Genomic DNA, 21,741 nt, shown 5'->3' with positions numbered 1-21,741 from the left:
GCGGCCCTCTCCCACTCTCCACACGGGCCCAAAAATGAAGGGGTTAGAGCCTGCAAACAGCAAGCAAGCGGTCCTTAAACTGCTATCTATAGGGGCACTTTGGTGGCTCAGACGGTTAAGCGTCTGACTCTTGATTTCAGCTCAGGTTGTGATCTCACGATTCATGAGATTGAGCCCCATGTCGGGCTCTGCGCTGACAGCATGGAGCCTGCTTGGGATTCTCTCTCCTCCCCTCTCTCTGCCCCTCCCCTGCTTGTTCTCCCCCTCTCTCAAACTAAATAAACATTGGGGCGCCTGGGTGGCTCAGTCGGTTGAGCACCGACTTCCGCTCAGGTCACGATCTCGCGGTCCGTGAGTTCGAGCCCTGTGTCGGGCTCTGGGCTGATGGCTCAGAACCTGGGGCCTGCTTCCGATTCTGTGTCTCCCTCTCTCTCTGCCCCTCCCCCATTCATGCTCTGTCTCTCTCTGTCTCAAAAATAAATAAACGTTTAAAAAATAAAAAAAAAATAAGTAAATAAACATTAAAAAAATGTTATCTATAGGTTGATTTTTTTTTTAATTCACTGATGGCATTATATCTGCATTCATAATGATACCGACAGCAAATGAAGTTCCTGTGACCAGAAAGGTAATAAAGGTTGATGCTAATTAAGATAGTCAAGTCTTGGTTTAAAGGCAACTCTAGGCTAATAGAAGAAAGAAGGAGAAAAAGGCTATAGCATTTTGGAATTTGCAATATCAAGGAAAAGGGATTATAGGCACAGAAAGATACATTCTCCTGACTTTTAGGACAGCAAATTTCAAAACCTTAGCTATTGCCAAAAACCTACAGGGGTTATTCAGGAAAGAAGGTTGTGCCTAATAAATTTTCTGCCGACAATGAAGAACAGAGCCACTGAGAAATAAAAAGAGCATTACCTAAGGAAATACCGATGTAGTTATATATAATGGGAGATCTCTGGAAAGCTCAAACTTAAGCTTTAAGAGAAAGATAAAGAAAAATAAAACTAGGGATGAACTTTAAAAAGCATCTAAGAAGAGTGCAGTTAACAGAGGCTCAAAATGCCGGAGTCAAAAAAAATAAGGTATTGTTGGCTACGTTCAAAGTAAGAAGGAAACAAGAGGACAGAGTAACAATTTGGGGGAAGGGATTGGGATGTTCACAGAACAGTGAAAAAGGAACCTATTTCAGCACGGAAGCTGGCTTACGTCTCTAAGATAAAGAAAATGGTCTCCATATTGGTCAAAGCAAACAAAGGGCGTGAAGAGGGAGCCAGGAGCCAGAGAAGAGGGACTGGGCCACTTTGAATGACTTGCAATTTTCTCACTTAGATGACTCTCATCCCACGGCACTGAAGGAACTGACAGGATGTGGATGGAGGTGGCATTCTTGTGACCATAGCAGCAGTCCCACCGTACATATGTATGATATGTTACATTGTATATATTGCTTTCTGTCCACTCTCTCTTCTGGGCTTCTCACAGGGCTGTTACTACTTACTGCCTTATACACCAAAGCTCAGCATTTAAGTAATGTGCCCACAATCACATAGCCCCCTGGGAACGAGACCAGACATAAACCCAGCCAGTGCTCTTTACACTAACCAGTGGTCTTTTCGTTACATCTTCAGCAGAGCAACTGATAAAATTCAAGCTACATGATTTTAACAACATCAGTATTGAGTGCATTTGTAGCAAGATGAATACTGTTAACCATCAAGTGCTAGTTACTAAATATCTATCCAAATGTCATACAGCTCTGGCTGATGTTCAATCCTCAAATCCCATTTAGTCTTCAGACCATCCCCAGGAGGGAGTTACAGATGAGGGCCCAAGGCTCCTGGCACTAAGTAACTTACTTGGGGTCATCAGTGACTAGTGCAGCAGAAATTTAAAAGTATTGAAATCTATTCTAGCTCCAAACTCCACACTCTTCCCATTACAATTAACTGCTACTCTAAATGGTTATCAAGGACTACTTTACGATATGGAAGGTACGGATAACTCAAATGCAGTGGGAAGAAAATAGTCAATGGCTTTCTGAAGTCCTCGGGAGTTTGATATATTCTCATAAGCATGGCCCATCATCATGCTCACAAAAGCAAAGCCACTTCTCTTTTAGCCTGGTTCTATGTCTTGTGGGAAGACGTGCTAAAGGGCTGAGTATAGCAGAAGAAGGGGAAGGGGCTGTCAATAGAACAAACAGTATCTGAATTTACTGTGATTTTAAAAGAGGCTCGGAGATTGCCATGTTTCCGGGGGCAAGTGTACTTCCCTCTGGTAAGGAGTAGGTTAGAGGTTAGCCTGGGGACAAAGGGAAGATAGAAGCATTGGGAATGGAGGCTTCTTTTCTCTTTTAATTTTTATTTTAATATTTATTATTTTTGAGAGAGAGAGACAGGGCATGAGCGGGGGAGGGGGAGAGAGAGAGAGAGAGAGGAGACACAGAACCCAAAGCAGGCTCCAGGCTCTGAGCTGTCAGCACAGAGGCCGACGCAAGGCTCAGACTCACGAGTTGTAAGATCATGACCCGAGCCGAAGTCAGATACTTAACCAACTGAGCCACCCAGGCACCCTGGGAAATGGAGGCTTCTTTATCTTTTCTAGTACCTACCTCCTGTCTAGTCACTAGTTCTGGCTTCACAGGGGGAAAAGCATACAGATGAGACTCTAAGGCTCTTCAGGTTAAGTTTATTGCCTGGGGTCACCAGTGACAGGTGCAATAGCAGTCTAAATGTAATAGAATCTGGTGTTTTCAGACTCACAAAAGTACAGGCACAAGCAGGTTCACTGGCACCAGCAGCAGTACTTAAGAAAAATCTCCAAGTATAGCCATTCGTCAATTTAACAAAGGTTCATCGAGCACCTACTACCGTAGCTGTACATCAAGCAATGGGTAAGCACTGGAAATGGAGCAGAGAGAGAGACAGACACCGACAGCCTATCTTCATGGAGCTGACAGTCTGAGGGGGATTACTGCTATAAAAGGGGAAGCTCAGAACGCTGTGGGTGCCTGAAAGCTAGGAATGGAGTTGGATCTTTATCACACCTCAGAGTCTCCATTAATTCAAAGAATTTCAAAATTCTGAAAAAAGAGTTCTTTTATTTAGTTTAATTACAAAAACAAACAAACCACCACTACTTACTTTTCAGGAGCCCAGTAATGTAGCAACTAATTATTTTAGGCACTGGCTTTTCTAATTTGATCAGGTAAACGTCTTAATAAAAATATAACTTGCTGAATATTTAAAAATCCATCACCAACTGAAACTTCCACCTTCCAAGAAATTTAAGTTTGCTACACAAAATTAGTCAAAAGTTGACCATAGAGAGTACAGGTGGAACTTCATAGTAGGATATATTTATACTACTTTAATTTATTCCAGTCCAACGTATGCCCCAAGAACATCCTTTGCTGGAAGCTGTTAACAGCCACAGTACAATTGCACAGGGAGGTGTTCAAGACTTGAACTAGTCTACTTGCTCTATTCCTTCATTAATACAGGTGTCAGATGATCTCCTGCTACCTTCTATTCCCCCAAACTTCCAAAGAGTGGCAGAGCTAGGATCTAAGGGATTTAAACCTACGTCTGTCCACAAAACCAACTGAGCACACCAACCCCCTACAACTCTATTGCATGTCCCCTCTTTACATCAGAGGTAGCAAATCAGAGGTTACATCAGAGGTACCTGCCTAATGGCCAGGCAGGTAACACCATGGTGCAAAAGGGCAGGTAATGCATATGCATATACCATACGAGCAGGACTACAGGGAGTTGGAGAGGGGACTGGAAGGGGTAGCAGCTATTTTGTTCCAATGATTGCTATCATGTGTGATCTTGCAATTTTAAGAGAAACCAGAATTTCAAAATTTTATGTACACTCCGGAATATTAACATTAAATGTTAGTCCAAACTTATTTGAGAGCACCAGCTCGCAACCTTTGTTAACGCACCGTTGGCATCATCTTTTGAACAGTACCAGTTTGGTATGCTAAATTCTGCAGGGTTATTTTCATAAGCGTAACATCACCCTGGGGATGGGTGAGGCAGAAGGTTCATTAATGCCCTAAATTTCATGGGTACTCTCTTTTTCAGGCAGTCTAGAGGGAGGGACTCGTGGACTCATACCACGGAGGGCAGAGTTGCTGACTTTTGATCACAAGGTGCTTTTCTCCCCAGGGGCCCAGAAAACAAACTGCATTTCTTCCCCCTAGCAATTATAGCCTAAGCAGTTGCTTACCCGTTTGTCAATGTCATTGTGTTGGAGCTGCACAAAGCGAGCGCTGATGGCTGCAATGTAACTCTGCTGATTGGAGAACGCCACGCGGCCAGCACCTTTGGGGTACTTCAGCTCTGGGTCCGTATCGATGCCAGCATAGCAGACACCACCATACAAACGGTCCATGATCATTGCCAATTCAACTGCAAGAAAATAAACACAATTTGGTATGAATGTTTAGAAGGCACTTTTGCCCAGGAGGAGGAGGAACTGTTTAAGGGTCATGCAGTATAATTAATAAAAGGAAAACCCATGTTAAGTATCATGAAGAGTGTCCACATCAGTCTTAACAAACTCAGGCAGGGGAGATCCTCATATTTACAAATAAAATGAAAAAAAAAAATTACGAATTCACACAACACACACACAAATTTACATAATCGGAACTTCAGCAAAAGTATAAAAGGAATCATCTATCAGCAATCCTCCTGTTCCACTTTCTGTTTAGTCCACTGGAGTGGGCCCTGGGTAGGCAAAGCATTTCAAATGATGCCCTACCAAGTTAATTCTAAACAGCCCTATTTACTGACCTCTAAGACTAAAAGCAATTACTAAAGTGACACTGCTATATTAAGATTAAGCTATAGAAAGAATTAACTCCTCTCTTTAATTAAAGGCAATATATTTATAACCTTAAGGTAAATCTCTACAATTAAATATTTTTTTAGTATATTCTATCCCAATTGAGAAATCTCCACACTAGCCTCTCACACTGAATTGTAAATAATAATAATAGTAATAATTATAATAGCAACAATGAACATTTATTGAGCACTTACAATGTATCAGGAAACACTAAGCTGCCTTAAAGGCAGTAAAAACATGCCCTTCCTGTACTCTGCTATGAATCCGGAGGTCTGGTCTGCACTCCTTGCCACATTTCTTCTAAATATACCTTTATATTGGTATATTTACAAAACACCTATACAGAAGGCATTTGAAAATTGGACCATTCCAAAGGTCTGATATTCTAAAATTATCCTCATCATGTCAAGGAGAGACATGTAGCAGTTACTTACCTGGATCCAAATTTCCTGAAGGTAACTGTTTACTTGATACTGGATGGCACTTCCTCCACGTATGAACATTCCTTTCAGGCTACTCATATGATTTAAGTCCAAAAGACTTATCCCTACCCCTGGGGAACGACCCAAGAACCCACTTTCCTCAAACACCTAGATACGGTATTTAGAAAGGAGAAGACAGGGTAGGTGGATGATGGCCTGGGTCATAGCCAGTGCGCAAAGACCATCACATCACATAACAGACTTCCACAGGAATCAGTGTTTGGGGGGAAGGAAAGCAACACAACCCCGTGAGGTACAGGAGGAACTCTGTAGCAGCTACAAGGGCTGGAGAGTCGAATAGCGTAAGAACCCCACCAGACTTCTACGAACAGAGGGAAAGCCTGGCACTACTGGTTCCTGAAGTATGAGACCGCTGAACTGGTAAGAAAAGGTATGCTGCCATGACAGAAAGGCTGTCTTTCTACTGAACTTTTTCAAGATTTCTCTCCATAATGCTGGTGATTGTTTTCTAAGTACTGTTCTTAAGAAGAATGATCTGCAACCAACAGATTTTGGAATTTTCAGAAGGTGAGCAAATAAGCAGGCAATCACTAAGCCCAAGAATAAGTGCTATTAAAGATAGAACCAAAAACTATCCCAATTATCCCATTATGATCAGAATTACTGAGTCATATCAACCAAAGAACATGCTGATTAGAGCCCAAGTAGACTGTGATTGCAGTCGTGGGGCAGGATCCAGGAATCACATTCATTCAAGCAATGCAAGAAGAATCATGCACATACCCTGAATATCAGAGTTCAGTAAGTCCTCACACTTCAGCCCAAAAACCTCTGATGGCTTGAGGACCTCCTCACATGGCTAATGTTACTTCAGGAACAGAGACTAAGACACTGAGGTAGAAATAATTAAGTGCAGTCATGAATCAATTTCCCTTATTGGTCAAGGGGCTTAATAAAATAAGCAACCTCAGGAAGTGGAAATTAAACGCTAATTTTCCAAAGACCTAGCTTCCCCTGGAATGGAATAAGAGAGCAAGCACTCCCTCAGCCTGGTGAACAGCCAGGAGAAGAATGTCCACAAGGAACTGAATGCCACTTGTCTTCCACCCTTAGAAAGGACTCATGAAAGCACTCATTTAGAGAGAAGGTATACTGCCTGAAAGCTTGAAGCCCCAGCTAAGGAGAAGAGTTACTATAACCATAGGCTCTTTTACAGCGCAGTGGTCTCCAAAGGAATTTTAGGGATCCTCGGACATCAGAGAAGGTGGTTCCACAGCACGAACATTCTATTACTTGGTGAATCTAGCTGCTGGAAAATCATCTTCACATGCCAAAGATTAGGTCATGACTGATATTGCTGGCAGTTAAGTACTTTTGATATAAAGCAAAAACCCTCACTCATTCTTTTATGAAAGCTAATTATAAATAAATCCTTTCTACTTGTACACTTTTATACAGTCATTTTCTTGGCCACCAAAATTGGCAGACGTTTAAGGCAATGAAATCTCACTCAAGTGAAGGACAACTTGTTGAGAAGCTACAAGAAATCAAGGTGACTAAAGAGTTGTTTTGGGAAAGAGTTTGAAGATTTCCCATCCCTCTTTCTACCCTAATCTCTGTTTTAACTACAGAAGGTCTAATACTGTGATCACCCTTGAAGAAAAGTAAATAACAGTCAAACAACTGCTGTTTATATTTAATCCTTTACTCAGTCAGCTACTCTTCACTACAAGCACACTTGCTGCAGGCTAAACTCATGCTGGGTTCTAACACCAGATTGGTGTCATTTAAGTACTAAACAGAGTTTCTAATTATTGAGAAAAGTAGCCATGCTTGGTAAAAACAGCATTATAAAAAAGAGAGAGAGACCAATTTAATTCATCCACTACACAGGTGACTAACAGAAACACAGAACAAGACTTTCTTAAGTCCTATACATTTCTAATCTAAAACATTTTTTTATATAGAACATAAAATTCACCTACAGATGTCAAAATTTAAAACTATGTTTAGAGACTAGCTTTTATTTATTTATTTGTTTATTTATAAATGTTTATTTAGAGAGAGAGAGAGAGAGGGAGGAAGCACATGCACATGTGCACAAGCAAGCAAGGAAAAGGGAGGTACAGAGAGAGAGGGAGAGAGAGAATCTTAAGCAGGCTCTGCACTGTTAGTGCAAAGCATGACATAGGGCTCAGTCCCATGACTGCAAGATCATGACCTGAGCCGAAATCAAGAGTCAAAGGCTTAACTGACTGAGCCACCCAGGCACCCCAAGAGACTAGGTATTAAAGGATTCTTTAAAATGAGTACCACCAGTTAATACAGGAAAGTTAATATAAATTCCCTTCTTTTGATGTGGGTGAAGCTGAGCCATGAGGAGGACTACCACTCTGACTACTTAGGAAGAAGAGAGAAAAACAGAAGAAAAGCAGGATCTGGCAGAAGTCAACTAAAACCTTCATGGGGTTATCTATATCTTGTGATCTCAACCCTGCTCATGGAATGTAGGATCAAGGATGTGTCTTATTGGAAAAATGCAGCCAACTCTACTAAGCCCATGACAACGAATCCTCATTCTAAACCATCCTCTGTAGAAGGCAGACAGTGCAGCTCCCAGGCACATTCCTAACATTTGACCTGAGGAAGATGAGGCTACCAGAGCAGGGAATAGAGGTGGAGGTTGGAATTCAGACAGATGGAAGTGACAGCAGGCATCCAGAGTCCATGTGGAAGTCAGGAATCTTCAGGCGACTTTTTATTTTTCCCTTACTATCCAAACAGTATTCACAGGATCTGCCTGGTCACCACAGGGGTGGGGAATCAGCAGGTCTGGTAGCCATATCCAATGGCATTTTGTACTTTCGATGAGACACTTTGTGCTCCTGACAATTCAAGTCATCTCAGGAATGGTAACAACAAAACTACTATAACTCTGATCTATAGATTGGCTCTTGAGATGAACTTCACTATGTCACAGCCGGAGAGGGAAACAAGAATATTGCAGTTGTGTGTAGCATACAGAAATCTAAGAATTCCTCTGGGTTGTGGAGACTATGCCTCTGAAATTGAATCTAAACCCCACTTATGGTTCCTTGGATTTTTTTTTTTTAATGTTTATTTATTTGTGAGAGAGAGACAGACAGAGTGTGAGCAGGGGAGGGGCAGAGAGAGAGAGAGAGAGAGAGAGAGAGAGAGAGAGACAGACAGACAGACAGACAGAATCCAAAGCAGGCTCCAGGCTCTGAGCTGTGAGCACAGAACCTGATGCGGGGCTCGAACTCACAAACCGTGAGATCATGACCTGAGCCGAAGTAAGATGCTTAACTGACTGAGCCACCCAGGCACCCCTGTTCCTTGGATTTGCTTCTGAATCTTCACAGAGATCTGAAAGGGACTTTAGCTCACCAGAGAGAAAATCATGATGACTCCCTCATCCTACCCCACACCAGGGTCCTGTTCCTATCATTTAACTAGATTTCAAAGCCAGCCATAGGCAATGTCTGAGTCTGAGATACTATGAGAACCAAATGGGGTAGAGTAGGAATGAGAATCCCCAAGGGAAATATCAACACATTCATCTTTCCAGATTCTAAACTGTGAATCTAGAAGCCACATTTCTTCTTTGTGGAAATAAGTACAAAGCAAACAGGAAAGAGGCATAAGGCACCTCGGGATGACAAAGAGATCTGGACTTCTGAAAGAAAGCAAGATTCAACTAGAAGCTGGACTGTCTAGGTTTTCTACCATAGCCGAATTGGTTAGCAAGGCAGTTCACACATTTTAAATGGTGAAAATATGCTCATAAACTTCCACTAAGAATATTTTCAAATAACTGTATGAACAACCAACTAAGTCGGAGGGAATGAGCACCAAACTTGATTAAATCAGACTGGTATCCAGTTGACTGTTAATACTGTTACTGAGACAACATCTCAGATCTCAGCTTGATAAAGCAGCTTCCTTCTATACAAAGAGCTCCAAACTTGGAAGTCTGGAGACCCGAGTTTAAATCGTGGCATTTCTACTTATTGTGGCCTTGGCCAATCACCCCCCTTTGAACTCTGCTTCCTTATCTCTCTAAAATGAAAAGTCCACCACTTACAACGTTATCATGATGATTAAACATACATGAGAGCTCTGAACACACTGCTGAGCACAGAGTGGTGCTCTAATGTTTAGTTTTGCCCAGGGGGTGTTTTTCTCTCTACTCATAAATCTTTGCTTAATATTAACTTGGCCTGGTTTCTGCTCCAGAAGCACCAGTTCCTCCCAGTCTTACTTTGGCTGTATGCTAATGTTATTCAACCTGCCAATGATATGGCAATGTTTGACACCAGCTGTGGGTAAGGGTTTGAGGGGGAGAACGACTAGCATTAGAAAATCCTTAACCCTAAAGGCAATCCAATTAATCAAATCAGTGTGCCAAATCTGGAGTTTATCTGGGACAACTCATACTGAACTTGGGACTTGTTCCCACTGAGAAACCTGGTTTTACCACTTCACAAAACAGTAACAACAAAAAAGGATATGGTTCCAATACTATTTCCTAAATCACAAATCAGGATGTGATTCCTAATGCATGTGAACTACCAGAATGTTTGTACAGAATGTCTAAAATAAGTGCTCTTAGAAAAACTCAGGATGCTCGCTAAATGTATGTCATCTGTCACTGAATATTTACCTCAAATTTTTTGTATTGTTTTGTTTTCCTCCCAGAAAAGTCATCCTCACAGTACAGGTGGTGAGGTGGGGGTGGGGGGCGGGGTGGGGGAAGATGGAGAAGGGAACTTCAGGGTCCATTACAGAATATTAGTAGAGGAGAAAAAGACAGGAAAGAATTATCAGAACAATAGGAAAGACAGGAGACCCAAAGATGATGAGTAATTGGCAGGCTCCAGGGACTCACGTGAGCAATCTCTCAAGATTGATCTGTTCTGCAGGACCTGATCAGATAAACTGTCAGAAGGAAGTCATGATGTGGAAGATCAGCTCACATGTCCCTAATGAGAGAGGAAGTCTGAGGGTGTTCCAAGCCTTATTAAAGTTAGAAGGGGATGGGTCCCAAAGCTTGATCACCGAGGCAATCTTCATATTAGATATCTAAGCCACGAATCTGGGGTCATAAACTCATGTTTCTAAACTGGGGGTGTGTATAGGGACCAGAAGCTTCATTCTCCACCTTTTTCTGATGGCCTATTCATAATCTCCAAGCCTGGCACTTATTTCCTCTCAGAGGAAAATAGGTCCTAATGCCACAGGGATATACAACAGGGCTATTTCTGTGTTGAGATTCAGGAAGATGTGCTGTTCACATTACTTGAATGAAGACTGGTAACATGCTCTTGTACTTTCAGGTGGAAGCAGGTAGAGAACCAGACAGACCACCCCTTTCCTGGCACTGACTCTGAAGAATATGCAGACCGTAGCCACATGACGGCATGGCGAGTCTACCTATAGCCTTTCCAAGGATGGGGGTGGGAAGTGGTGGGAAGTGGTGGGAAGTGGTGGGGAGTGGAAGGAGAACAAGACCTGAGAAACACCAAGAGACTTAAGGCAAACCGTCTTTGGCTTGCCACTGTCACTGACAAGAGGGATGGAAGGGAGGGACAAAGAGAGTAGGAATGTGTATTATTTAACCTAGAGCAACCACCAATCAAGCAATCTAACTGGGTAAACTCATCTAGATTTTCCATGGATATTTTCCCATTTTCAGGGTTAAATTTTCTAGACCTATGATTTTTTTCCCCTCCCAACATGAAATTTAAAAGGGAAGGCTTATCAAAAAGACTGGAAGGATCTACTGATACTCAGCCAGGGCAATACTGCTTAAAACAGGTTGCCTTAATTCTTTAGGAGGGTTTGTGTGTTTCTGTTTGGTAGGATAAGGACTTTATTTAGAATAACTTATTAGGAATAATAGTCCCTGTCTTACAATGGTAAGATATCAAAGAGAAAAAGCCTCACAAAATTCAAAGGAATAACTGTAGTTATTACATTTTATTCATTATAACATGTTAAAGGACAATTTTTGGCCCCAGGTAAGGTGAAAATCAATCTGGATACCTAAAAATCTCACGTGTTGAATACTATCAACTATGTCTAGTCCAGGATCACCTTGTATATAGTGCCTGAGATAGCTTTAAGACTTTTCAGAATTCTATGACCACAGTACTCCCTTAGAAGTAATAATAAATGTCCTAAAATACTTAAAAACCAAATTTGAGATCCAGTGTGTTAAAAAGCACAATTTAGTATCCAATTACTTCTGGATACTTCTATTAATACATTTCTTGTTTTTTCTTTTCTGAAATCTTTGACTCTCTGTAGACGATGACCTATTTAACACGACAGTGGGATGTTCATTCAGTTTGGCATGACACATACTTGCTCTGTGCCAGTAACACGTGGATGCTCAATAAATGTTTATTGTTCAAGTGAACTGCATTGTATTCAACTCAAGACTGCCTAGCAAAGTCAAAATGAATTCCTTTAAAAATAGTCCTCTATTCCAAGGCACACACCAGTCCACAAAGCTCAGTGTGTTCCAAAGAAACCCAATTCTATGCATGTGGATAAAAGCTGCAGATGTTAACTCTTTTTGTTTAGATTACATAGATTCCAATCTCAAAGTCTTAGACAGTAAAATTCTAAGATGCTAATACAGATTGCTTAGCCATCTAGAAACTAGCTACTCTTATGGGAGGTGTTGACATAGGGGAACATTTTCATTAGATCAAGTGAATGCAGACATTATCCACAAGACTGCAAAAAAAACACCAATTTTACAACAAAAAATTTAGCTTAGCTCAAAAAAGAAAGAGTACCTCAAGACTTACAGCAGGTAGGGCAGGGAACATAAAATCCCATTTCTGACTAAACAACTAAATACAATTCTTATCTAGTCCTAGGACTTGCAGCATCTTGTGAATAATAATGAAAATGGTGAATAATAAAAAAAGGAATTTAGCTTATACACTATTGTATCTGTGACTTAAAAACAGACATAAAAGGTTAAAGCCAGTTCTGTTATTTTTATAAATGTGGGACTTTTTCTTTCAGAATTTATTTTTTCAGATCCCCATCTACAAAAGGAGAGGGGCTAGAATATTAAAACTAATTTGTGCTTGTAGTTAGCTGCAAAAAAAGAATAACTAGAATGCTAGCAATGAGTATCTATTCTTTAAGAACACTTATACAAGTAAAAGGCTGTCAAAGGGGATTCTTCTCCCTTTCCACTCCCAAACATAACACCAGTTAGAAAAAGACAGGAATATTCCATGCCCCCACCCACATTTTTTTTTTTTTTTAAAGCACAAGAAGTTTAGAAACAAAGAGCTGCATTTGCCCTCATCTCATAATGCTGTCCACATCCCAGTTAGCGCTTCCTGGACTTTATTCTCTAACAGTGGATCGAGGCGAGACATCTCTGCCGCTTTGCTTTCTTACCCTCGGCACACTTTTCCACTAGAGTGAGAACAAGACCTAAAGATATTTGGCTTTCTGAAAAACTGTAAAGTTACAACCTTCACAGTCATAATTAATGTGTTTTAATGTCTTTCAAAATGGAATTATGGATATGTCTTTATATGGGTCTACAGAAAGCTTTGAGGAGCAGACTGAAGTTGAGATTTGAATAAATGTGTTAGAAATGTTGACATTTAGAATTAAGAAGTTATCAAAGTCAGAGACAAATAGCTGTAGGTACATTTTATAATTCTTTTTTCACAACTTGATTTTAATGGTCACTGCTTTTTCTCTTTTTCTTGTCTTCTTTTTTTTTTTTTTTCCAGGTAGAGCTATGTCTGCTTGCTTCCAAATAACAGAGATCACACTGCACTTTTGCAACTACTATGGCAATGGTAACGTTATCTTGTCATCTCATTTTTGAAAAGCAAACTCAATTATTTTAAGCACTTTAAAAACTCCGTTCTAACAAATAATTTTATTGTATTTTACTGGTAGAACACTGATTAGATCTGTCTTTGGACTTAAATATTGAACTCATTAGCTCAGCATCACTTCAAATGCCCCAGTCAATTATGATCTATCTGATTTCAGCAGGCACAATTATTTCATCATTGGAAAAGAACTTAAAAAAGAAAAAAACAGGGAAGCTTTTAAAAAGTCATAATAAAAACGCTCAAATACATAACTCATTTTTCAAAGTGCATAAGAAAAAATAGGAACCTGTTTCACTTAGGAAGATTCCCAGTTCGATTCCCAGGGACACAATTTCTAGCAGAGCAGCAGTTTGGCTTGTCACTGAGGGGTACACAGCTGTGGTGGACAGATTTCTGATGGGGTCACTGCTTTTTCTGTCACACATAACAATGCTGACTCGCATAAGAACGCATACTGACAAATGTATTGTTATTATTTTAAAAATATGTGGTTGAATATGACAGCACTAAATAGAATTCATCCTGTCAAAATAACAGTTTAATGAAATTCACTCTTGTACCATAAGAAAATAAACCATCTGGGGAGAAAATGTTTAATCCTGAAAGAGTCAGTCAGCTCAGTGAAACTTCTTTTGGAGACTGTATAGTCGATCGGAAACCTAGAAAATATTGAAGACTACATACATATTGGGGATTTTGTTGTTGGTGGTTTTGTTGTTGTGGTGTTACTATTTCCACTCACCAGCTCGAAGGGGTCGTGGAACTCCCCCAACAAAGATAGTTTTTCTGGGGTCCAAAGGCTGAGAACCATCCATTACAAAGTCACTGTCACTTAGGTTCCATGGTCGAATTTGCACCTGAAAAAAAGTCGTTTACTTGGTCCTTACTTCATTTCCATCAACCCCAAATGAGAATAAGGTGACTAAAGACAAACCCACTGATTTGTGCATTTTACAACATACATAACCCAAACAAAATCCAGTTATTAATTTATGTAATCTGCATTAAGTGCCTTTCAACAGAACTCTTGGGGAATCTACTTACAGATACTATACTCAACACTCTAGACATAAACCTTCAGAAACGACCTGCGGTTTTGAGAAAAGGCAGTCTTTTAGAGACAGACTCTGCGTTCTAAATCAGATCCATTTTAACACATGATAGACTGTTTACAACCTGTCACAGTTTAGCACTTAGCTTTTTAAGAGCTCACCTAAAGAAAGGGAACAGGAACATTAGGAATATTTTCTAAAAATTATCTATATGTCTGGCTTTTAAATTCTTATCAACCCCTAAGCTTGAAACATTTATCCTTCAGAAATGTGGTTTAACCCAAACAGAAGAAATGTGGTTTAACCCATCAGGTTAGCATGGAATTAACAGCAGTATCAAATACTGAAGCACACAGTGTTACCTATTTTTGATTTATCTGATTTTCTTAAACAAGTTTGGGTAAATAAAGGTGAGCCTTTAGAAACTGAAGTAACTTTTCAAAGAGTAGAAAAAGAAATCTTTATGAACATACTTCTTTCTATTTGGTAATATCTCTTCACTGGTACTCTGACTTCCTGCCTACAAAAAATAAAGTATTTCATCAGAATCTTAACCTTAAAACATATTTGTTTCAATCCCTAACTCAATCACCGAAGAAGAGCTTAAAACAAACAAACCAACAAAAAACCAAAAACCCTCCCACATCAAAAGGTGAGCGTCGGCACTGCCTGAGAATCAAGGAGCCACTCAGCCAGCCAGGTGCTCTGGGAAATGGTCTAGGTCTGTAGAAGCAGAGAACCAGGTCTGTCTTTATGGAACACACCTCTTCTTTACCCTCACAGATTAGGATAGGAAACTAAACAGCTGAATTTTCATTTCCTTAGTATCAACACAATTCTTCATCTTCCCCATTGCTTAACTGTCAACACTTAATGCAAAAAAACGCGTAAGATGATTTCTTATGTGGCCTGACTTATATATCTAGAAGTACTCTCATTTGAAAGGTAGTAAACCTGTCAATTACGCTTTCAAAACACCTCGAGTCAACTCCAAAACTGGCACTGCTCAGTTAGAAACAGTCCATACATTCCTTATGACAGCTACAAAATTCACCCCCACCTAACTTTTTGCTTTTTACGACCTTGTTGCCTTCATCAGTTATCCAGAAGCAGTAAAATCTCCATTTCTTCCCTAAACCCTGAAAACAGGGACCTGTTTGCAATTCTGTTAACATTGAAGCATTTGTTCCACCTTTATCATGTGAAAAAGAAAAATCTAGTTTTTCCTCATAACATTTGCTGGTCTGTGTGACTAAATTACCATTCCCTTGACATTTACCACAAAGGGAGATTCACAAATACCATAAAGCACCCCTTTTAAATCCCTTCGTGAGGACTCATTATTAATTTTTAATTAAAAACATAATTTCTTTACATTATAAAAACAAAGATCCTAATATCACCAATAACAAAAAAGTAAGACATATCTTTTTCTGCACAGTCTTCTCTTCTTCCAGTTTCATCCCTGATAAATTGAAGGCAGCTTCAGGACCTGGTAAGGCAACTCCAATCACTCTATGATAACTGAATTTAATTGTGGGTCACTTTGTTTCACAAATGAAAACAATTCCCTTGTAGTATCCATGGTGTTCTGGTTTCATTTAATCAGAAGTACAGAAAATGCAGCCTTCTCTAATAGCTGTACGTTACTGCTGCTGAAAAGAACTCTGCAGAAGATCTCAAACCTTCCTGCTGAGAGCCGTCATTACTGCCTCCTCTCCCGCCGCACCCTCATCTCAGTACCTCACACATAACCCATTCCCTTAGCCTATTCTTGTATTATAGATTAGGTAAAAGTACAGGAAGAAGACTCAAGGACAGTAATGATTAAATCATATTCACAAAACCTGCGTTTCCCAGCTGCCACCAAAAAACAGCTCCTCAGAGCTCCCACCCATACAGAATCAGAGAAATGTCAACATAGGCCAACATCAGCACATTCTTTTTTTTTTTTCAATATATGAAGTTTATTGTCAAATTGGTTTCCATACAACACCCAGTGCTCATCCCAAAAGGTGCCTTCCTCAATACCCATCACCCACCCTCCTCTCCCTCCCACCCCCCATCAACCCTCAGTTTGTTCTCAGTTTTTAAGAGTCTCTTATGCTTTGGCTCTCTCCCACTCTAACTTCTTTTTTTTTTTTTTCCTTCCCCTCTCCCATGGGTTTCTGTTAAGTTTCTCAGGATCCACATAAGAGTGAAAACATATGGTATCTGTCTTTCTCTGTATGGCTTATTTCACTTAGTATAACACTCTCCAGTTCCATCCACGTTGCTACAAAGGGCCATATTTCATTCTTTCTCATTGCCACGTAGTACTCCATTGTGTATATAAACCACAATTTCTTTATCCATTCATCAGTTGATGGACATTTAGGCTCTTTCCATAATTTGGCTATTGTTGAGAGTGCTCAACATCAGCACATTCTACACACTAAGCAAAAAGGAATACTGAGGTACTGTTTTGCACTGGGAAGTTCCATTCACCCTGGATTATCTCTGAAATATAAGCCCACTCTCACACAAGGCATGTTCTCCACCTTCTAAGTTAATTCTCAGCCCTCAGGGCCTGATATTCATATTTTATCTTTCTTACTCTTCGAATACATTTTCTGGTCCTAATTTATATACAGAGATATTTCTCTACTTTTTGAATACCATACTTTTTAAGGTGACTCCAATATTTTATACAAAGGGGTGAAATACAAATAAGATAACTTCTTTTTGATTATCTTTGTTTCTTTAATAATTATTTTTGAGAATGGATGAAATTAAAACTCTGTTCTAATTCATCATAAATTTCTCTCAGTAAAACAACCATTACATATATAGGGATCACTGTGTGTGTGTGTGTGTGTGTGTGTGTGTGTGCGTGTGTGTGTGAAACAACTCTTTTAGTATGTTGTCAAATAGGCTATACTCTGGGCAGTAAGAGCCTCAATGTCCTGAGGACAAGTACAGGGGCTTTATCAGACATGGTGAAAATTCCCTTAAATGAGCCTGACATTGATTCCAACACTCTTTCCTGGAGACCACATTTGCTTATAAAGATCACTCTAGAAAGAGGCACCACCCATTAGCCCTTCAGCCATGCCATGTCCTTATAGCAGGAGTTACACAAAACCAAACGTCTGTAGGGATGGACGTATAGCATAAATTTGCCAGTCCCCAGGACAGCAGTTGGTAAGCAGGCAATGACACGCTAGAGTAAACCATTCCTTTTAAAGGAAGCAGAGAAGTAGTTATCATTTGTGAATGTGTTGTAAGACTTTTCCATTTTTCAAGTTTAGCTAGAAATTCAGATTTTCACATGAAACTTCAAGATTTTAAAATGTTGAGAATGAATTCAAATGTTAAAATCACTGGGACAGGCTAAACAAAACTAACTGCAGGGGCACCAGGGTGGCTCAGTCGGTTAAGCATCTGACTTCAGCTCAGGTCATGATTTCACGGTACGTGGGTTTGGGCCCCGCGTCGGGCTCTGTGCTGACAGCTCGGAGCCTGCTTCGGAGCCTGCTTTGGATTCTGTGTCTCACTGTCTCTCTGCCCATCCCCTGCTCACGCTCTGTCTCTCTCTCTGTCTCAAAAATAAATAAAACATTAAAAAAAATTTAAAAAGAAAACAAAACAAAAAAACTAACTGCAGCCCAGATCTATCCTGTGGGCTCCAGACTATGATCTCAGACTAGAAAGGTTTACTTACCACACAGCTCTCAAAGTGGGAGAAAGTACTAAAATGGTTGGTCTTTCCTTAGTTTCTTTTTTAAGCGTGTATTCCTACAGAAGCTCAGTGAGGACTGTGAAACTACTCTTTGGCTGAATTATTTGTTTTTTAATTCTTAAGAATTAATAATCGCTTCCGATTCTGTGTCTCCCTCTCTCTCTGCCCCTCCCCCTTTCATGCTCTGTCTCTCTCTGTCTCAAAAATAAACGTTAAAAAAAAAAAAGAATTAATAATCTTATTGTGTAATTGCTTATCTCCAAAGGCAAATCTTTTTAAGGAAAAGGCAAAAACTAAAGATAAAGGTGATGCTATAAATATATCAATTTATGCCATACAGGGGCGCCTGGGTGGCGCAGTCGGTTAAGCGTCCGACTTCAGCCAGGTCACGATCTCGCGGTCCGTGAGTTCAAGCCCCGCGTCAGGCTCTGGGCTGATGGCTCAGAGCCTGGAGCCTGCTTCCGATTCTGTGTCTCCCTCTCTCTCTGCCCCTCCCATTCATGCTCTGTCTCTCTCTGTCCCCAAAATAAATAAACATTAAAAAAAAAAAATTAAAAAAAAAAATTTATGCCATATAGTAACTCTCCAAGAAACATAAAATAGTACTGAACGCACTCATTTTCCGTTTCAAGGTTTCCCAGTGAATGTTCTGTGAACTGTCAGTCTGTAAGGTGGCTCTGCCAGACAAGCCTTGCTTAGGAAAAGTTATATACTATCTCTTCCTTCTTGGAATTTCAGGGCACCCATTGGTGTACATTAACCAAAAGCTCTAAGAGGTTCTACAGGAAAGAAATCTGATCAAATGTTGTTTTAACCCAGCATTTCCTAAATTATTTTCATGGAACCAATTTTTTCACAACACCTATTAATAAACACACTTTGGATAATACTGCCCAATTATATCTTACTTTTAGTATGTATCAAAATATGGCATAACAAGGTTGAACCAACTGAACAAAATACTGTAGAAACTTCACTCTAATCAAGGCCTTTTCTCACTTATTTCCTGCTATTGCTCTAAAAGGGTTGCTCTTGTAGAAGTTAACTTTAAATGGTTAAGAATACAGTAAATATAAATAATGAATAGCTATTCAAAGAACTGAAAGTTTTCAGACTGAACTGCACAAAAGAGATGTTTCTCTATTTTGATATCAATGAGGAATAAAATAATTATAGTTCTATGTAAAAACTGAAGTTTCATTAATAGGGATAAGATCAGGCCATGTGCTAGGAAAAAAAAAGAAATAAAGTATGGGTCGAGTATGGGTCATTCATTTCTGACAAGGAGCTATAACATTTTCTAAGAAGCAAATTCAATCGCTTCTCGGCCTTTTGGCTAAGATCAAGTGTAAAAAGCAAATTCATTGAAAATTTGCAAAAGCCCCTAAGTTAACATTCAATATGAAATGCATTTTTATTATATCTTTAATAACAGGGTAAGAGAAAACACTTAGCTTTAATAAAACAGCTTTTAACATAAACCTTAGGGCTTTAAGTTTCCAGACATGACCAAGCCACCCTATGGCTCTAGAATTCTCTCAGTTTATACCCATATTTAGAATTTACACATTTACCTACCAATAAATAATAGTATGTTGAGCTCATTTTGAACATCTCACTCTATATTTTGTCTTGTCTGGTCATCTCCTGGTTACAAACATCCAACACATGATCATCCTACTGCACAGTGCCTTCCTTTTCATCTATTCATCTCAAGGCAGCTCTGCAAAGCAACCAAACTGTTCAGAGTCAACAGTGCAATCTGCTGGCCAGCTCCAGAAACTACCTGATCAACCCCTTCCTGCTGTTTTCTTTCCCATAAATTTCCCATAAAGCACATGGCCTAGCCTCCTCACCCTCATCTCCTCTTTCTCATTTCAATACCCTTCAAACTCCTACTCAAGCTCTTCAGGAGAAGGCCTCCATTTTTCTCTCCCTAGTCCTACAATCCTTTCACCCTACATGAACCACAAAAGCAATACTGCAGAACCATCAGGACCACTCTCCCCAGCAAGCAGCAGTATCACCGCTCTTCTGACAGCCAGGATGAGTCAGCTGAACTCCAGGCCGCTGACATACAGCTGCAACAGTTCAGCTGGTAATGAACTCAGGCCCACCCCAGTTGTCAGCAATTCTATTTTAAGCATCACAGACCTCACAGAATGACTGGAGTGCCCCACAGTATCACAAACAAACTAGTTTGTGGTTTGTGAGGCATCTTTATCTCTTCCATGTTATAAGGGGTTGTTTTTATTATTATTAACTACCAAAACTAATAGCCACAACAGCAATAATTGTGGTTTGGATCCTTCAAAGAACATTCATATTTGGCATCTCATTTCAACCTAATTTTTACCATACAGCTCCCTAACAAGCAGGTCAGCCAATTTCCAGGAGTTTAGATGCTACCTATTACTCTCAAGTGCTGCTCTCCACCCGATGGAGACGAGGAGATACCCTCCTTGTATCCTCTGGGGGAAGTGGCCAGAAAGGAACCTAATAGCCAATGGTTTCATTGCTCTTGATAAGACTTCTGAACCCTGGGCTGCTCTTGGGCCTACAGTCAGAACTCCACTGGGCCTCCAAACAAAAACCTATAACTCTCACACTCAGACTATTCCTCCCATTCCTGAGATACAAATAGATCGCAGGCCCCAGAGAGCTTCATCAAAATAGGCAGGATTCTTCCTACAGTGGGTGCCAAAAGTAACCCTAGGAAATTTTCTCATGCCCTTCCAGAATGCTCCAGGTCTACCGTCAGGGTGAGGAAACAGTTCAGGTACTGAAAGGAAACCCTTGCCATCTTCAGTAAGCTGCAGAACCTACCTGATGCACACAGGCTTACAGCCCTTCAGCTATTTTTGAACAATTCATATAACACTCTGCATACTGTTTCATAAGAGCATCCAGTAGAAAAAGCAGACCATGCATAAACTGTGCCCTGAAAATGGTGATGTACAGCCTTGCTCTATGCTGGACTTATAAAGCCATTATCAATTAAATGCAATGATTAATAACCATACTTATAACCAGAAGATTTAAGGGAATATCTTCTCTCTAAAGGCCTTCCTGACTCCCTCAGGAACATCTGACCACTTTGCCTTTGAGCCCCACCCCACAACTACTCCTCATAATACTTTTATCATACTTTGCCTCCTTATTTCACTTGGTATTTACATGTCTATTTCCTTCCACTGGGCTCTAGGGTGGAGAGCTAGGGTCCTCTAAGGCTGAGACCATATCTCTGTGTGGGTCCCAATTGCCTGGCAAAGTGCCCAACCCTTAGTGAGTGCTCTGTGCTCATCAGTGTTCTGGTGAATTAACAAAGGTTTTCCTGAGGGGCAGGTGCTGATGCTACAAGATGTCCAGAATCTGCCCTTCTATAGCTCTCAGATTACTGAAAGCCTCCTTCCAGGGATGATGGAAATGGAGTGTATCTGGTCATCAGTGAGTGCCTCAGGGCTTGGCTTAATCAGCACAATTTCTGATGTTCCCCCCTCCCCACCCCCACTGGGACCTACTCATTGATCAGAATTACCTAGTGCTCATTGTTGCTGCTGCTGTTCCTACATCACTTAGAAAACACAGGCATGATAGAGGATTTCCTTTTGAAGGAAAGAAGAAACTAGCACTTTTGAGCACATACACTACACCACTATGCTAGGCTTTTTTTTTTTTTTTTAATTTACATCCAAATTAGTTAGCATATAGTGCACCAATGATTTCAGGAGTAGATTCCTTACTGCCCCTTACCC

General features: G+C 40.3%; 1 protein-coding gene across 5 annotated transcripts in view; it reads right to left on the bottom strand.

Moving 5' to 3' along the window:
• Window positions 1-21,741, bottom strand: part of CPEB3 (cytoplasmic polyadenylation element binding protein 3) — a 192,558-nt gene that overhangs the window by 22,786 nt on the left and 148,031 nt on the right. For all 5 annotated transcript variants that reach the window (XM_032595151.1, XM_032595150.1, XM_032595149.1 and 2 more), the window contains 2 exons: window positions 13,956-14,070; window positions 4,243-4,424 (listed from right to left, as the gene is read on the bottom strand). In XM_032595151.1, the coding sequence (XP_032451042.1) occupies window positions 4,243-4,424; window positions 13,956-14,070 (297 nt within the window). The remainder of the gene's footprint in view (window positions 1-4,242; window positions 4,425-13,955; window positions 14,071-21,741) is intronic.

The sequence above is a fragment of the Lynx canadensis genome, chromosome D2 (genome assembly GCF_007474595.2).
Source record: "Lynx canadensis isolate LIC74 chromosome D2, mLynCan4.pri.v2, whole genome shotgun sequence".
Taxonomy (NCBI): Eukaryota; Metazoa; Chordata; class Mammalia; order Carnivora; family Felidae; genus Lynx; species Lynx canadensis.
The sequence above is the reverse complement of the archived record's forward strand: the minus strand, read 5'-3'. Positions and strand labels throughout refer to the sequence as shown.